General features: G+C 53.4%; 1 protein-coding gene across 1 annotated transcript in view; it reads right to left on the bottom strand.

Moving 5' to 3' along the window:
- cyfip2 (cytoplasmic FMR1 interacting protein 2) overlaps nt 1-16,494 on the bottom strand; it is a 133,504-nt gene that overhangs the window by 53,317 nt on the left and 63,693 nt on the right. Inside the window, 3 exon segments of the mRNA XM_038793554.1 lie at nt 5,920-6,107; nt 6,109-6,153; nt 13,655-13,746. Coding sequence (XP_038649482.1) covers nt 5,920-6,107; nt 6,109-6,153; nt 13,655-13,746 — 325 coding nt within the window.

Consider the following 16,494-nt stretch of genomic DNA (forward strand, 5'->3'; position numbering starts at 1 on the left):
CACTGTGAGCCCAGTCGCGGTGAGCCCAGTGTCACGGTGAGCCCGTGTCACGTGTGAGCCAGTGGCGGTGAGCCCACACGTGAACCCAGTGTGACGGTGACCCAGTGTCGCGGTGAACCCAGTGTCACGGTGAACCCAGTGTCACGGCCCAGTCACGGTGAGCCCAGTGTGACGGTGAACCCAGTGTCACGGTGACACCAGTGGTCACGGTGAGACCAGTATCGCGGTGAAACCCAGTATGCGGTGAACCCGTGTCGCGTTGAGCCCAGTGTCACGGTGAACCCAGTGTCACGGTGAACCAGTGTCACAGTGAACCCAGTGTCACGGTTGAACCAGTGTCACAGTGAACCCGTGTCACTGTGAGCCAGTGTCACGGTGAACCAGTGTCACAGTGAGCCCAGTGTCACGGTGAGCCAGTGTCACGGTGAAACCCAGGTCACGGTGAGCCCAGTGTCGCGGTGAACCAGTGTCGGTGAGCCCAGTGTCGCGGTGAACCCAGTGTCACGGTGAACCCAGTGTCACGGTGAGCCCAGTGTCACGGTGAGCCCAGTGTGACGGTGAACCCAGTGTCACGGTGAGCCCAGTGTCGCGGTGAACCCAGTGTCGTGGTGAACCCCAGTGTCGCGGTGAACCCAGTGTCACGGTGAACCAGTGTCGTGGTGAACCCAGTGTCGTGGTGAACCCAGTGTCGCGGTGAACCAGTGTCACGGTGAGCCCAGTGTCGGCGAACCCAGTGTCGCGGTGAACCCAGTGTCGCGGTGAACCAGTGTCGTGGTGAACCCAGTGTCGCGGGTGAACCCAGTGTCACTGTGAGCCCAGTGTCACGGTGAACCCAGTGTCGCCGTGAACCCAGGTCACGGTGAACCCAGTGTCACAGTGAACCCAGTGTCGAGGTGAGCCCAGTGTGACGGTGAACCCAGTGTCGCGGTGAACCCGTGTCGCGGCGAACCCAGTGTCACGGTGAACCCAGGGTCGCGGTGAGCCCAGTATCGCGGTGAACCCAGTGTCACGGTGAGCCAGTGTCACGGTGAACCCAGTGTCACGGTGAACCAGTGTCGTGGTGAACCCAGTGTCGCGGTGAGCCCAGTGTCACTGTGAGCCCAGTGTCGCGGTGAGCCCAGTGTCACTGTGAGCCCAGTGTCGCGGTGAGCCCAGTGTCACGGTGAGCCAGTGTCGGGTGAGCCCAGTGTCACGGTGAGCCCAGTGTCGAGGTGAGCCCAGTGTCACGGTGAACCCAGTGTCACGGTGAACCCAGTGTGACGGTGAACCCAGTGTCGCGGTGAACCAGTGTCACGGTGAACCCAGTGTCACGGTGAACCCAGTGTCACGGTGAACCCAGTACGCGGTGAACCCAGTGTCACGGTGAACCAGTGTCACAGTGAACCCAGTGTCACTGTGAGCCCAGTATCGCGGTGAACCCAGTGTCACGGTGAGCCCAGTGTCGCGGTGAGCCCAGTGTCACGGTGAGCCCTGTATCGCGGTGAACCCAGTATCGCGGTGGAACCCAGTGTCGCGTTGAGCCCAGTGTCACGGTGAACCAGTGTCACGGTGAACCCAGTGTCACAGTGAACCCAGTGTCACGGTGAACCCAGTGTCACAGTGAACCCAGTGTCACTGTGAGCCAGTATCGCGGTGAACCCAGTGTCACGGTGAACCCAGTGTCACAGTGAACCCAGTGTCACTGTGAGCCCTGTATCGCGGTGAACCCAGTGTCACTGTGAGCCCAGATCGCGGTGAGCCCAGTATCGCGGTGAACCCAGTGCGCGGTGAACCCAGTGTCGCGGTGAGCCCAGTGTCACGGTGAGCCCAGTGTCACGGTGAACCCAGTGTCACGGTGAACCCAGGTCGCGGTGAGCCAGGTGACGGTGAGCCCAGTGTCGCGGTGAGCCCAGTGTCACCGTGAGCCCAGTGTCACGGTGAGCCCAGTGTCACGGTGAGCCCAGTGTCACGTGAACCCAGTGTCGCGGTGAACCCAGTGTCACGGTGAACCCAGTGTCGCGGTGAGCCCAGTGTCACAGTGAACCCATGTGTCGCAGTGAACCCAGTGTCGCGGTGAAACCCAGTGTCGCGGTGAACCCAGTGTCGCAGTGAACCCAGGTGCGTTGAGCCCAGTGTCACGGTGAACCCAGTGTCGCGGTGAACCCAGTGTCGGGTGAACCCAGTGTCGCGGTGAACCCAGTGTCACGGTGAACCCAGTGTCACTGTGAACCCAGTGTCGCTGTGAACCCAGTGTCGCGTTGAGCCCAGTGTCACTGTGAAACCAGTGTCGCGGTGAGCCCAGTGTCGCGGTGAGCCAGTGTCGCGGTGAACCCAGTGTCCGGTGAACCCAGTGTCGCGGTGAACCCAGTGTCACGGTGAGCCCAGTGTCACGGTGAACCCAGTGTCGCCGTGAACCCAGTGTCGCGGTGAACCCAGTGTCGCGGTGAGCCAGTGTCACGGTGAACCAGTGTCACGGTGAGCCCAGTGTCACTGTGAACCCAGTGTCACAGTGAACCCAGTGTCACAGTGAACCCAGTGTCACGGTGAGCCCAGTGTCACGGTGAGCCCAGTGTCACGGTGAACCAGTGTCACGGTGAACCCAGTGGTCGCGGTGAACCCAGTGTCGCGGTGAACCCAGTGTCACTGTGAACCCAGTGTCACGGTGAACCCAGTGTCACTGTGAACCCAGTGTCACGGTGAACCCAGTGTCGCGGTGAACCCAGTGTCACGGTGAACCCAGTGTCGCGGTGAACCCAGTGTCACGGTGAACCCAGTGTCGGTTGAGCCCAGTGTCACGGTGAGCCCAGTGGCGGTGAACCCAGTGTAGCAGTGAACCCAGTGTCGCGGTGAGCCCAGTGTCGCGGTGAACTCAGTGTCGCGGTGAACAAGTGTCGCGGTGAACCCAGTGTCACTGTGAGCCCAGTGTCGCGGTGAACCCAGTGTCGCGGTGAGCCCAGTGTCACTGTGAGCCCAGTGTCGCAGTGAACCAGTGTCGCGGTGAACCCAGTGTCGCGGTGAACCCAGTGTCGCGGTGAACCCAGTCTCGCGGTGAACCCAGTCTCGCGGTGAACCCAGTCTCGCGGTGAACCCAGTGCCGTGGTGAGCCAGTGTTGCGGTGAACCCAGTGTCGTGGTGAACCCAGTGTCACGGTGAGCCCAGTGTCACGGTGAACCAGTGCGTTGAGCCCAGTGTCACGGTGAACCCAGTGTCGCGGTGAACCAGTGTCGCGTTGAGCCCAGTGTCACGGTGAGCCCAGTGTCGCGGTGAACCCAGTGTAGCAGTGAACCCAGTGTCGCGGTGAAACAGTGTCGCGGTGAACCCAGTGTCACGGTGAGCCCAGTGTCGCAGTGAACCCAGTGTCACGGTGGCCCAGTGTCGCGGTGAACCCAGTGTCGCGGTGAGCCCAGGTCTCGGTGAGCCCAGTGTCACGGTGAGCCCAGTGTCGCGGCGAACCCAGTGTCGCGGTGAGCCCAGTGTTGCGGGTGAACCAGTGTCGCGGTGAACCCAGTGTCGTGGTGAACCCAGTGTAGCAGTGAACCCAGTGTCGCGGTGAACCCAGTGTTGCGGTGAACCCAGTGTCACTGTGAGCCCAGTGTCGCGGTGAGCCAGTGTTGCGGTGAACCCAGTGTCATGGTGAACCCAGTGTCGCGGTGAACCCAGTGTCGCGGTGAACCCAGTGTCATGGTGAACCCAGTGTCGCGGTGAACCCAGTGTCGCGGTGAGCCCAGTGTCGCGGTGAACCCAGTGTCTGTGTGAACCCAGTGTCGCGGTGAACCCAGTGTCATGGTGAACCAGTGTCGCGGTGAACCCAGTCTCGCGGTGAACCCAGTGCCGCGGTGAGCCCAGTGTCGCGGTGAGCCCAGTGTCATGGGTGAACCAGTGTCGCAGTGAACCCAGTGTCGCGGTGAACCCAGTGTCACGGTGAACCCAGTGTCGCGGTGAACCCAGTGCGCGGTGAACCCAGTGTCATGGTGAACCAGTGTCGCAGTGAACCCAGTGTCGCGGTGAACCCAGTGTCACGGTGAACCCAGTGTCGCGGTGAACCCAGTGCGCGGTGAACCCGTGTCACGGTGAGCCCAGTGTCGAGGTGAGCCAGTATCGCGGTGAACCCAGTATCGCGGTGAACCCAGTGTCGCGGTGAGCCCAGTGTCACGGTGAACCCAGTGTCGCGGCGAACCAGTGTCACGGTGAGCCCAGTGTCACGGTGAACCCAGTGTCGCGGTGAACCAGTGTTGCGGTGAACCCAGTGTCACGGTGAGCCCAGTGTCGCGGTGAACCCAGTGTCGCGGTGAACCCAGTGTCATGGTGAGCCCAGTGTCACTGTGAGCCCAGTGTCACGGAGAGCCCAGTGTCACTGTGAACCAGTGTCGCGGCGAACCCAGTGTCACGGTGAGCCCAGTGTCGCAGTGAACCCAGTGTCGCGGTGAACCAGTGTCGCGGTGAGCCCAGTGTCACGGTGAGCCCAGTGTCACGGTGAGCCCAGTGTCGCGGTGAGCCCAGTCTCGCGGTGAACCCAGTGTCATGTGAGCCCAGTGTCGCGGCGAACCAGTGTCACGGTGAGCCCAGTGTCACGGTGAACCCAGTGTCGCGGTGAACCCAGTGTCGCGGTGAACCCAGTGTCGCGGTGAGCCCAGTGTCACGGTGAACCCAGTGTCACGGTGAACCTACTGTCACGGTGAGCCCAGTGTCGCGGTGAGCCCAGTGTCACGGTGAACCCAGTGTCGCGGTGAGCCCAGTGTTGCGGTGAACCCAGTGTCACTGTGAGGTGTCGCGGTGAACCCAGTGTCACTGTGAGCCCAGTGTCGCGGTGAACCCAGTGTTGCGGTGAACCCAGTGTCACTGTGAGCCCAGTGTCGCGATGAGCCCAGTGTCGGGTGAACCCAGTGTCGCGGTGAGCCCAGTGTCGCGGTGAGCCCAGTGTGTCGCGGTGACCCCAGTGTCGCGGTGAACCCAGTGTCACGGTGAACCCAGTGTCGCGGTGAACCCAGTGTCGCGGTGAGCCCAGTGTCGCGGTGAACCCAGTGTCGCGGTGAACCCAGTGTCGCGGTGAACCCAGTGTCGCGGTGAACCCAGTGTCGCGGTGAACCCAGTGTCGCGGTGAACCCAGTGTCGCGGTGAGCCCAGTGTCGCGGTGAAGTACACAGAGCGGGAGGCCCCAGTCTTTGAAAGACAGAGGTGAGCATCCAGCACTCCCTCACACCTCAGGCTGAGGACGATGATTTGGGCAAAGTGCCAAGTAGGTGCCAAATATCATCGTCTTCGAACCCTTGAGGATGAAAAGCTGAAAAAAACACTGGTTAGAGCTGAGCTAGAATATTGGAACATTGTGGGTGCCATGCTTTTGGTAAGATGGCAGGTTTGACCAGAAAGGGCGTGGGTGATGAGGGACATTGGTCTTGCTGAGAGACTAGGATTATTCTTCTCTGCAGCACAGAAGGCGAAGAGTGATTAAATCGTGAAGGGTTTTGATAAAACTAGATAGTGACAGAGGAGTCATGTCAATGCACCAGTAACCCAGAGACTCAGGCTCTGCTCCGGGGAGATTGATTCAAATTCCACAGCAACTGGGGGAATTTTGATTCAATGAGCGAAATCCATCAATAATGGAGACCTCAAAACTACCCTCAACTGTCGTAAAGACCCATCAAGTTCACTACTGTTCTTTAGGGAAGGAAATCTGCTGTCTTAACCGATCTGGCCTACACGTGACTCCAGACCCACATCAATGTGTTTGATTCTTAACTGCCCCTCTGGAATGGCCGAGCAAGCACTCAGTTCAAGGGCAATTAGGGATGGGCAACAACCGTTGGCCCAGCCAGCGATGCTCACATCCATGAATGAATAGTGAAAAACAAAAAACCTGAAGAGAAAGGTTCCATCGCCATAATGGCACAGAAGGAAGACATGAAATCCAGGCTGGAAATTTGCTGGATTATGGGCGAAATACAGGGAGGAATGGGACTAACTGAATAGTTCTTTCAAAGGCATGATGGGCTGAATGGCCTCTTTGAGTGTTGTGAAATTCTGTGATGTTAAGCAGGCTCCGTGGGACACCCACCTCACTGTTGCTGTAACGGGCGAGCTCGGAGATGAAGCGAATGTGGTCATCTCGGATCTGCACCTGTTCACACGATGTTGTACTGCGGGCTGCTGCTGCTCTGCGTGCAGGTCCACCTGTGTGAAGAGACGGAGCATTAAACACACAGTCCTCCCTGACTGGGAGAGGCACTGGCCACGGACCACTGAGCCGGTCAGCAGACGGAAAAGACTGCCCAGGATGGAATTTAATCCGGCTCCAAGGGGCCATTAAATTTGCAGCGACAGAGGTGGTGTCTGCTGCACCAAGTTCCCACTAGCGCCCCTCGCTGGAACCTTCCCGTTTTAACTGTTGGAATTCAGATATAGGAAAAGCACCCTGGGGCAGACAAGGACCTAGTTAAAGTGGGACAGCCGCGGATGATGGTATCGTTGGCTTCAGAACCTTACTTATCGGAATCCTTGCTAAACTGCTCAGTTAGTTTGTATCGAGGCAGGAGATGCCGGGCAATGCAGGTTTTATTTTACATTTCATGAAGGCTTATAGTTTTGCAGGAGGAATAGTCTCTCCTCATCCAACAAGAGGAACCTGGAGTCTCCACTCCTCAGGGGTCTACCTTCTCCCCCACCCCGCCCTGCCTACAATTTCACACTCTCACCCCTGACACCATCACCATCCAACTCAGTGAGTTACTTGTTCGCAGGAGATTGCCATATTTACCCAAGTAATAGCCGATTTCATAAGAGGCTACCCCCAACCTTGGGCCACAAAATTCTTAGTTTTCCAGGCATTGTGTGAATAAGCCGACCCCTGACCTTTGGCCCCAAAAGCCTTTTCATGCTTCACCTGCTTTGTGTTGGATCGCTGGACGGATAGTTGGCTAGAATAGTCCAGTGAGTCTTTTTCACTGAACCTCTTTTTCCCTTTAAACCGCCAGGAATAGAAGAAGAATCTTATTAGACTCGGAACGTTAACTCCGGCCAGGCCCATCCCGCGACTAGAAATTCCCGCCCGAGGTCAATGGACCTTTACGTGGTCTGCGTCCCGGGCCGGTCTTGCGGCGGGCGGGGTGGAAGAATCTAGCCCTCTGTTTCTCTCTCCACAGGTGCTGGGTTTTTCCAGCAATTTTCTGGTTTTTGTTTCGGAATTCCAGCATCTGGCGGCACTTTGATTTCATTTGTGTGAGAAACAGGCTCCGAATTCAGAACCATGGCCAGCAACCACCAAGCCAACGCAGTCGGCTGTTCCCATCAACTGGCATGGATTTCAACTCCTCAATAATTACTCGGGTACGAGTCGAAGGCCTGGCCCTTTTGTCCAAATATCTGGCCTCAGAAACCCGACGTTTACACAGGTACATATAGTAAATCCGCTCCATACTGATTTACGGGCAGCACGGCCGCACAGTGGTTAGCACGGTTGCTTCACAGCTCCAGGGTCCCAGGTTCGATTCCCGGCTTGGGTCACTGTCTGTGAGGAGTCTGCACGTCCTCCCCGTGTGTGCGTGGGTTTCCTCCGGGTGCTCCGGTTTCCTCCCACAGTCCAAAGACGTGCAGGTTAGGTGGATTGGCCATGATAAATTGCCCTTAGTGTCCAAAAAGGTTAATTACTGGGTTAAGGGGGTGGGTGGAGGAGGTGTGTGCTTGAGTGAGGTGCTCTTTCCAAGGGCCGGTGCACACTCGATGGGCCGAATGGCCTCCTTCTGCACTGTAAATGTTATGATTCTATGATTACCAGGAACTGGAATTCCAGATTCTGCTTCTCCCTCCCCTTTATTTCCATTGACCCCACCTTGAGGGTTAACTTCAATTTCCGTTCCCAGCTACAACAGAAAGGGCTGTGTCTGGCTGTGTCTGGCTGTGTCTGGCTGTGTCTGTTTTCACTGGGAGTACGCCTGAGGGCCGCAGCCACTAACTTTTGCTATTTTGTAATTTGCATTTTATTTCTGCTCTGCTTCGATGTCTTTTAAAAAAAAAAAAATTTAGAATACCCAATTCATTTTTTCCAATTAAGGGGCAATTTAGCATGGCCAATCCACCTACCCTGCACATCTTTTGGGTTGCGGGGGGCAAAACCCACGCAAACACGGGGAGAAATGTGCAAACTTCACACGGACAGTGACCCAAATCGAACCTGGGAGCTCGGCGCCGTGAGGCAGCAGGGCTAACCCACTGCGCCAACGTGCTGCCCCTCTGCTTTGATTTCTAATATTTAAAGTCATTTTGTATTTTCGGACTTGACAGACATTGATCTTAACTCCGTGATCGCTGTGCTTTAATTAATTAATTAGTAATACAGTAGTGACCTTTTTTTTTAAGATGTTGTCTGTACTGAGCAGCGTAGCTGTTTAGGCTGCGATTTTGTCTGTTACTTTCTCAAGCTAGAATACTAAAATAAGTTTAAACAATATATATCTTCAGATGTCCTGTTCTGTGGTATTCGGTGACCCTTTGCTACAGGCCAAGTCGCTGAGTAATCTGATCTGGTGAGGTCACCTGAAGCATCGGAAGATGGATTTTGATCGACGGACGTAACGCCTGATCGATGGCAGAGGAGGAGGCACCGTCAGCGGCTGTGTAAGTAACCTGAGCTTTGCAAAGTCTGCTTCACCTTGTGGGACCTGTGAGAAGAACTGGTCAGAGGTGAGACTTGTCTTGGGAAGGACTGCGTCGCAGGGCTTCCAGAGACTGGGATGAGGCTGAAAATTCAGTTTGAAGGAACGTTGCCTCGGAGACCCAGGGCTGCAACCAGGCAGAACCATCAACCACACAAGACAAGAGGAAGAGCCAGAAACGGAGTGACTGACTGTAGTGATCATCCGGTTGGTAAATTGGGACTTTAAAGTTCCGAGGGCATGGTAACATGTGTCACTGTCGTGGAACAGACCGTTTGGGGGGGTTTATTGTTTGTGTATACAAGAACAAAGTGCTTCCTCCCTTCAATAAAGCTTTTCTTTCCTTTATACATTATTTATCTATATATTATCATAGAATCCCAACAGTGTAGAAGGAGGCCATTCGGCCCATCGATTCTGCACCGACCCTCTGAAGGAGCACATTACCTCGGCCCAATCCAAACCCACCACTCTACCCCCGTAATTCCACTTAGGGGCAAGATTTAGCATGGCCAATCCACCTAACCTGCACGTCTTTGATGTGGGAGGAAACCGGAGCACTCGGAGGAAACCCACACACACATGGGGACGAGAACGTGCAGACTCCACAGAGACAGTCACCCGAGGCCGGAATTGAACTTGGGACCCTGGAGTTGTGAAGCAACTGTGCTAACCACTGTGCTACCTTGCGTCCAGGCTCAGGAAGACATGGAAAGGGACTCTCGTGACTCCTCATACCAATTATATCAGTGGCGGGTGGACAGAATGAACTAAATCAGTGCTACTCATGCACGTGTAGTCTGCAAATCCTTTAGGCTGGTTTCAAAGGCCAATCCGCCTGGATCTGGCCACCCCCACAGGTTCCGGAAGGTTCTGCATTTCTTTCGCTACACACATGCACCAACGCGATGAATTTTCAAAGCTCTCTCACACGTCAAACAAATATTTTACTTGTTAAGAAAGCTGGGTTCTGGACAGCCTTCTCCGTGACAATGGTGGGGGGGGGGGGGGGGGGGGGGGGGGGGGGGGGGGGGGGGGAGGAGGACCACACGCCGAGCCAGAGGGCAGCAGAATGTAAATGGGGAAAATTAAGAGAAGGAAAAAACAAACCTTTCTGTATTGTACAGTGACCAACAATGTGCAGAACGGTTTACATATGAAAATGTCAATAAAAAGATTTTTTAAAAAGATAGCACCCAGGGACCAGTACAACAACAACTTATATTTACATGGCACCTTTAATGGCACATCCCGGGGAATCCACAGGAACATTTCAAAAGAAGGTACGGATGACCCCAAGTCATACAAGGCACGAGGAGGTCAGGTGACCTGAAGCTCGGTCAAAGAGGTAAGTTTTGAGGAGCGTCCGAAAGGGGGAACGTGAGGTGGAGAGATGGAGAGGTGTGGGGCGGGGAATTCCAGAGCTTGGGATCCAGGTAACTGGAGGCATAGCCACCAAAGGTGGAGCCATTCAGGCAGCACGGTGGCGCTGTGGGTTAGCCCTGCCGCCTCACGGCGCCGAGGTCCCAGGTTCGATCCCGGCTCTGGGTCACTGTCCGTGTGGAGTTTGCACATTCTCCCCGTGATTGCGTGGGTTTCGCCCCCACAACCCAAAGACATGCAAGGCAGGTGGATGGACCACGCTAAATTGCCCCTTAATTGGGAAAAAATGAATTGAGTATTCTAAACTAATTAAAGAAAATAGAGCCATTCAAATCTGGAGGTGCGCAAGAGGCCACAATTAGCGGAGGATTGTGAGGCTGCAGAGATCGGGAGAGGGGGGCAAGGCCAAGGTGGGTTTTGAAAACAAACATTGAAATTGCTTGACTGGGAGCCAGTGTGGGTCAGGGAACACGGGATTGAGCGGGGAATGGGGACTTGGGTGCGAGTTAATGTCCAGTTTTGGATTGGATCTTATTTACAGAGTACCAAATGTGGGTGATGAGTGAGGGGTGCGTTGGAATAGGCACATCTAGAGGTAATGAAGGCACGAAGGAGCATTTCAGTAGCAGGTGAGAGGAGATATGAAGAGGTATAGTTTAGTTCCTCAAGCCATTTTCATGTTTAATAGGTTACTCATGGGTGGGTAATCAGTAAAAATGCTCATTTTGATGTTGAATCTATTTCCCGCCCTATTAGTAAAAGCGTGCCAGGTTACAGCTCTTACATAATGTCAAGCAATACTTTCCAATAGGAAATGAAGGATTCTTCTTCGATATCGCCACCCGGCTGTGCTTGTTCCTGTCAAATTTTACAAATGCGCTCATCCAAACGATTCTTGACGGAAAGTTGAATCCCAACTTACCCAACATGATGGCGAGGGTAATGTCTACATAATTTCAGCCCACAAGCACAAAATAATTGACTGGTATTTTACCGAGTGCCAGTGGAACAGGCGAGAGGTTAGGGTATTCCTTCCGTTTTTATCTCAATTGCTGCAGGCAATCGCGCAGGAATGTTTCAAGTGAGGCAGCACGGACTCGGGAATGCCGCCAGCGTTGCCGTATTCCCAGCTGAACACGTCGTAGACGCCTCTCTCCATCATGGAAATGCCGCTCTTTAGGAGGGATACGCCGCTGGGAAAACAGTGGGCTCAGAGTCTCACACAAAGCTGATCATAAGACCATAAGACCATAAGACATAGGAGTGGAAGTAAGGCCATTCGGCCCATCGAGTCCACTCCGCCATTCAATCATGGCTGATGGGCATTTCAACTCCACCTCCCAGCATTCTCCCCATAGCCCTTAATTCCTCGCGACATCAAGATTTATCTATCTCTGCCTTGAAGCCATTTAGCGTCCCGGCCTCCACTGCACTCTGCGGCAATGAATTCCACAGGCCCACCACTCTCTGGCTGAAGAAATGTCTCCGCATTTCTGTTTTGAATTTACCCCCTCTAATTCTAAGGCTGTGCCCACGGGTCCTCGACTCCTCGCCTAACGGAAACAGTTTCTTTGCGTCCATCCTTTCTAAGCCATGTATTATCATGATTGGTCGGGTGACCAACCTTAATGAAATAAAGTGTGGGAAATCTTCGACTAAGGAGTGGGGTGGGGCGAGTGGCATTTGGGGTACAGAGAGGCAGGTAACCATAAGTGTTTGGTGAGGGAGGGGGGCTGGTGGGGGGGGGGGGGGGAAGAATAATAAAGCTGGGAAGACCGTAAATTATATTTAAATGGATGGTAATGCGGGTTCCTGATGTTTCATGGTAGGAACCCCTTTACGTCATTGGCGGGGTCAATGGCAACAGTAAATCCCTCCGGCGTTAAAGCGGCTTGGGGATTCCGGTTGGATACTCTGCTCCCGCCATCTTTCCCGTCCACCACAAACGGGGGGGGGGGCGTGAATCGCACCCATAGACTTGCAAACCACTGAGACTCCCAGGCTGCCTCCCACAGGCTGCCCCAGAAATATGGGACAAAAGGGGTTGCTAACAGGCCACCGGACAGTCAGACTAACGGACAATAAGATACGGGATGGTTGCTCACCCTTGATTAGGTCCTCATTACGCAATATTACTTCAGCAATTTCATATGTCAGGGCAATATGTAAAAAATATATGTAGAGTATCCAATTCTTTTTTTTCCAATTAAGGGGCAATTTAGCGTGGCCAATCCACCTAACCTGCACATCTTTGGGTTATGGGAGGAAACCGGAGCACCCGGAGGAAACCCACGCAGACACGGGGAGAAAGTGCAAACTCCACACCTACAGTCACCTGAAGCCGGAATTGAACCTGCGTCCCTGGAGCTGTGAGGCAGCAGTGCTAACCACTGTGCCACCCATTACTTGTTTATGTTCACCTGAGACTGTTTATCATTGTGAAGCAGAATCTCCAATTCTAATAGTGCAGTGCTCCCTCAGAACTGACCCTCTGACAGTGCAGCCCTCCCTCAGTACTGACCCTCTGACAGCGCGGCACTCTCTCAGTACTGATACTCTGACAGTGCGGCACTCCCTCAGTACTGACCCTCTGACAGTGCGGCACTCCCTCAGTACTGACCCTCTGACAGTGCAGCACTCCCTCAGTACTGACCCTCTGACAGTGCAGCACTCCCTCAGTACTGACCCTCTGACAGTGCAGCACTCCCTCAGTGCTGACTCTCTGAGTGTGCAGCACTCCCTCAGTACTGCCCCTCTGACAGTGCAGCGCTCACTCAGTACTGCCCCTCTGACAGTGCAGCACTCCCTCAGTACTGCCCCTCTGACAGTGCAGCACTCCCTCTGTACTGACCCTCTGACAGTGCGGCGCTCCCTCAGTGCTGACCCTCTGACAGTGCAGCACTCAGTACTGACCCTCTGACAGTGCAGCACTCAGTACTGACCCTCTGACAGTGCGACACTCCCTCAGTAGCGTACCTCCAGCAGTGCAGCCCCCTCAGCAATGGGATGAAAAAGGCTGAAGTGCCTTTTTTAACTGGATCTACCTTGTACTGAGTGGAGTGGAGAGTCTGGAGAAAGGTTCTATCCGACCCTCCCGATACTCATTGGGCCTCAATAACACACCTGTCTGTCCGAAATGAACCTTGTTCTGCCATCTCCCAGTTGGGACAGTCAAGGGGAGGGCCGGCATGGTGGTGCAGTGGTTAGCACTGCTGCCTACGGCGCTGAGGACCCGGGTTCGATCCCGGCTCTGGATCACTGTCCGTGTGGAGTTTGCACATTCCCTCCGTGTCTGCGTGGGTCTCACCCCCACAACCCAAAGATGTACAGGGTAGGTGGATTGGCCACGCTAAATTGCCCATTAATTGAACAAAATAATTGAGTACTCTAAATTTATTTTTAAAGTGTAAAAAAAAAGGACGGACAGACAAGGGAGGCAGTTACGACTTAGCTGCAGCTGAGCTCCGAGCCACTTCCCACCCGGAAAATACTGGGTTGGGTAGGAAGTTCTTGGAGCTCGAGCTCGCCTTTGGTCAGCCCTGCCTTCCTCCTCACAGTGTCCTCCGGTCAACCGGTTACCAAGGATACTCGTCACCTCCAGGCTTGCGACGGGCCCAGGTTACATTACGGCTCGCACTCACTTAGATTTGTTCTCCTCATAGTGAGCACTGGTCTTAATGTATCTGGCCAACTCTATCTGCATGTCTCCAAATAAAGGCACCACCTGTAGCTGCTGCAAGAGAACACAGAGAGAGAGAGAGAAGTTGACAGCCATTAAAACCCACAAATTCACACACAATTCGCAGGGCAATCTACAGGACATTCTGTATGTCAGCAAGCCAGCAGCCATCGCAGGAACCCAGCCAAGCTCTCAATGGAATTACAATTGGGTTTACTGAACAGAAACAGGCCATTCAGCCCAATGTGTTCATGTGCTGGTACTGACTCTCCCAACGAGACTCATTCCACTCTGCTACATCTGCTCCCTTTCCTTCCTCCCCGTACGTATTTACCTATCTTCGTCTTAACTGCGCCAATGTTATTCACCAAAACTATTCTGTGTGGGAGCGAGTTCCACATTCTCAACACTCTCTGGTTAAAGGCGTTTCTCCCGAAGTCCCTCGTTCTGGAACAGCAATCCCCCCCCCCCCCCCCCCCCCCCCCCCTCAAGTGGAAACATTTTCTCAACATGTATCCGAGAATCAGAGAATCTCTACAGTGCATAAGAAGGCCATTCGGCCCTTCAAGTCTGCACCGACCCTCTGAAAGAGCACCCCACCCAAGCTCAGTCCCCCAACCTATCCCAATAACCCCTTAGCCTAACCTGTACATCTTTTTTTTGGACACTAAGGGGCAATTTTTGCATGGCCTATCCACCTAACCTGCACACCTTTGGACTGTGGGAGGAAACTGGAGCACCCGGTGGGAACCCACGCAGACACGGGGAGAACGTGCAGACTCCGCACAGACAGTGACACAAGGACGGAACTGACCCTGGGTCCCTGGCGCTTTGAGGTAGCAGTGCTAACCATTGTGACACTGTGCCATCCTATCAAACCCTTTCATAATCCTGGAGAACTATCGAGTCATCCCTCTTGCTTCTCATTTCTAGACAAAAAGGACCCAGCCTGTTGAATCTTTCTTGGTCGTTACATCTTCTCATTTCCAGCATCAAACTCGCTTATCTGTTTTTCACCTTCCCCACTGCTCTATATGCTCCTTGTAAATGTTCAGGCCGTTGAAGCAAGGGGCTCTGCAGGATGTTTAGTGTTAGCAGCAATTTCCTTGATAACAATCTAAACAAATTGAGATATCCGGTAAAGTCAAGAGCCCCTCCTCCAGACCCACCCCAAACGTGGTTAAGTCACGTCATGGGAAGTGACAGAATGTTCTAGATTGTGGTGTACAGGTCAAAGGTGTGGACGAGCACGCTGCACAACTTTTAATGAGTTACCCAATCTCAGCTCACTATTTTAACACTGGTTGAGAGTCAGTTTTGAATAATGTTATTCCAGCAGAAAGACATCCAGTGAGGTTTTGCTTTATGGAATTCAGTCTGATGGTCCCGTACCAGCTTCCCCAAACAGGCGCCGGAATGTGGCGACTAGGGGCTTTTCACAGTAACTTCATTGAAGCCTACTCGTGACAATAAGCAATTAAAAAAAATTTTTTTTTTTAGAACCATTAACTTTCCCAGGGTAGCCTGGGTACTGGGTGCGCAACGTGAACACTGACCCATTGCGGACTAATCATTTTAAACTCAGCAAATGAAGAGGCTATCGCCTGGCTTTGGGGATTTTCATTCGTCAAACAATCATACAATCCGTACAGTGCAGAAGGAGGGCCATTTGGCCCCTTGAGTTTGCACCGACCCTCCGAAAGAGCACCCTACCTAGGCCCACTCCCCCACCCTATCCCCATAACCCCATCTAACCTACAGATCTCTGGACACTAAGGGGCAATTTTAGCATGGCCAACTCACCTAACCTGCACATCTTTGGACTGTGGGAGGAAACCGGAACATCCGGAGGAAACCCACGCAGACACGGGGAGAACGTGCAACCTCCACACAGTCACCCGAGGTTGGAATTGAACCTGGGTCGCTGCCGCTGTGAGGCAGCAGTGCCGACCACTGTGGTTAACAAATAAACACGTTCCAGTATGAATGGACTGGAAAGTAGCAAATGCAACTCCTCTATTCAAGAAAGGAATTGGGAACTACAGGCCAGGGTTGTTAATGTTGAAGTTGTGTTGCAATGAAATACATACTTTAACTTGGTAGTTAAGCATTGCTGTTCCCACCTCGGGAAGGTTTCGGGAACATTGTAAGAGTATATAAATGAGTTTACTCAATGACTGGGAGAGTCTGTGATTTTGCCGTCTTGGAAGTAAAGCTGATTTTAGGTACAGGCTAGTTTCAAACTCATTCCTGAACACACAATCATTGGAATGAACAGAGTTCACCCGTAGGAAAATCTATTATTAGGTTTGTGGTAATGGAGCACCTAATCTGCATAATCATGACGTTTTCTATGAAAGGGAAATTGTGGTTGACAAATCTGTTAATTCTTTTTTAGGATTGTAACTGCACGACCATCAGACACAATGCTAAGAACTCCCCAGCAACTCCCTCCCGACTGTCTGCAGATGTGCCTCTGTCCTGCCGGTGGACAAGGAATGCCCAGGGATGGTGATGGTGATGTCTGGGACATTATCTGTAAAGTTTGAGTCCGTGAACACCAGGCTGTTTCTTGACAGCTCTCCCAACTTTGGCAAGATCCCCCAAATGCAGGGTCGACAGGGCTGGGTTTGCTATTGTTGTTTCCAGTGACTAGGTCGACGAATAGCCTGTTCCTGTTCTGATTTCTAATGTTCTCTTATCTTCTGAGGAAATACATCAGGGAGGAGACCATCTATCTCCCTTGAGGCCGACAGAACAGAAATAGAAACAGTCATAATTTTCCGTGCTTGCTGGACGTTC

Source organism: Scyliorhinus canicula, chromosome 4 (genome assembly GCF_902713615.1).
Source record: "Scyliorhinus canicula chromosome 4, sScyCan1.1, whole genome shotgun sequence".
Taxonomy (NCBI): domain Eukaryota; kingdom Metazoa; phylum Chordata; class Chondrichthyes; order Carcharhiniformes; family Scyliorhinidae; genus Scyliorhinus; species Scyliorhinus canicula.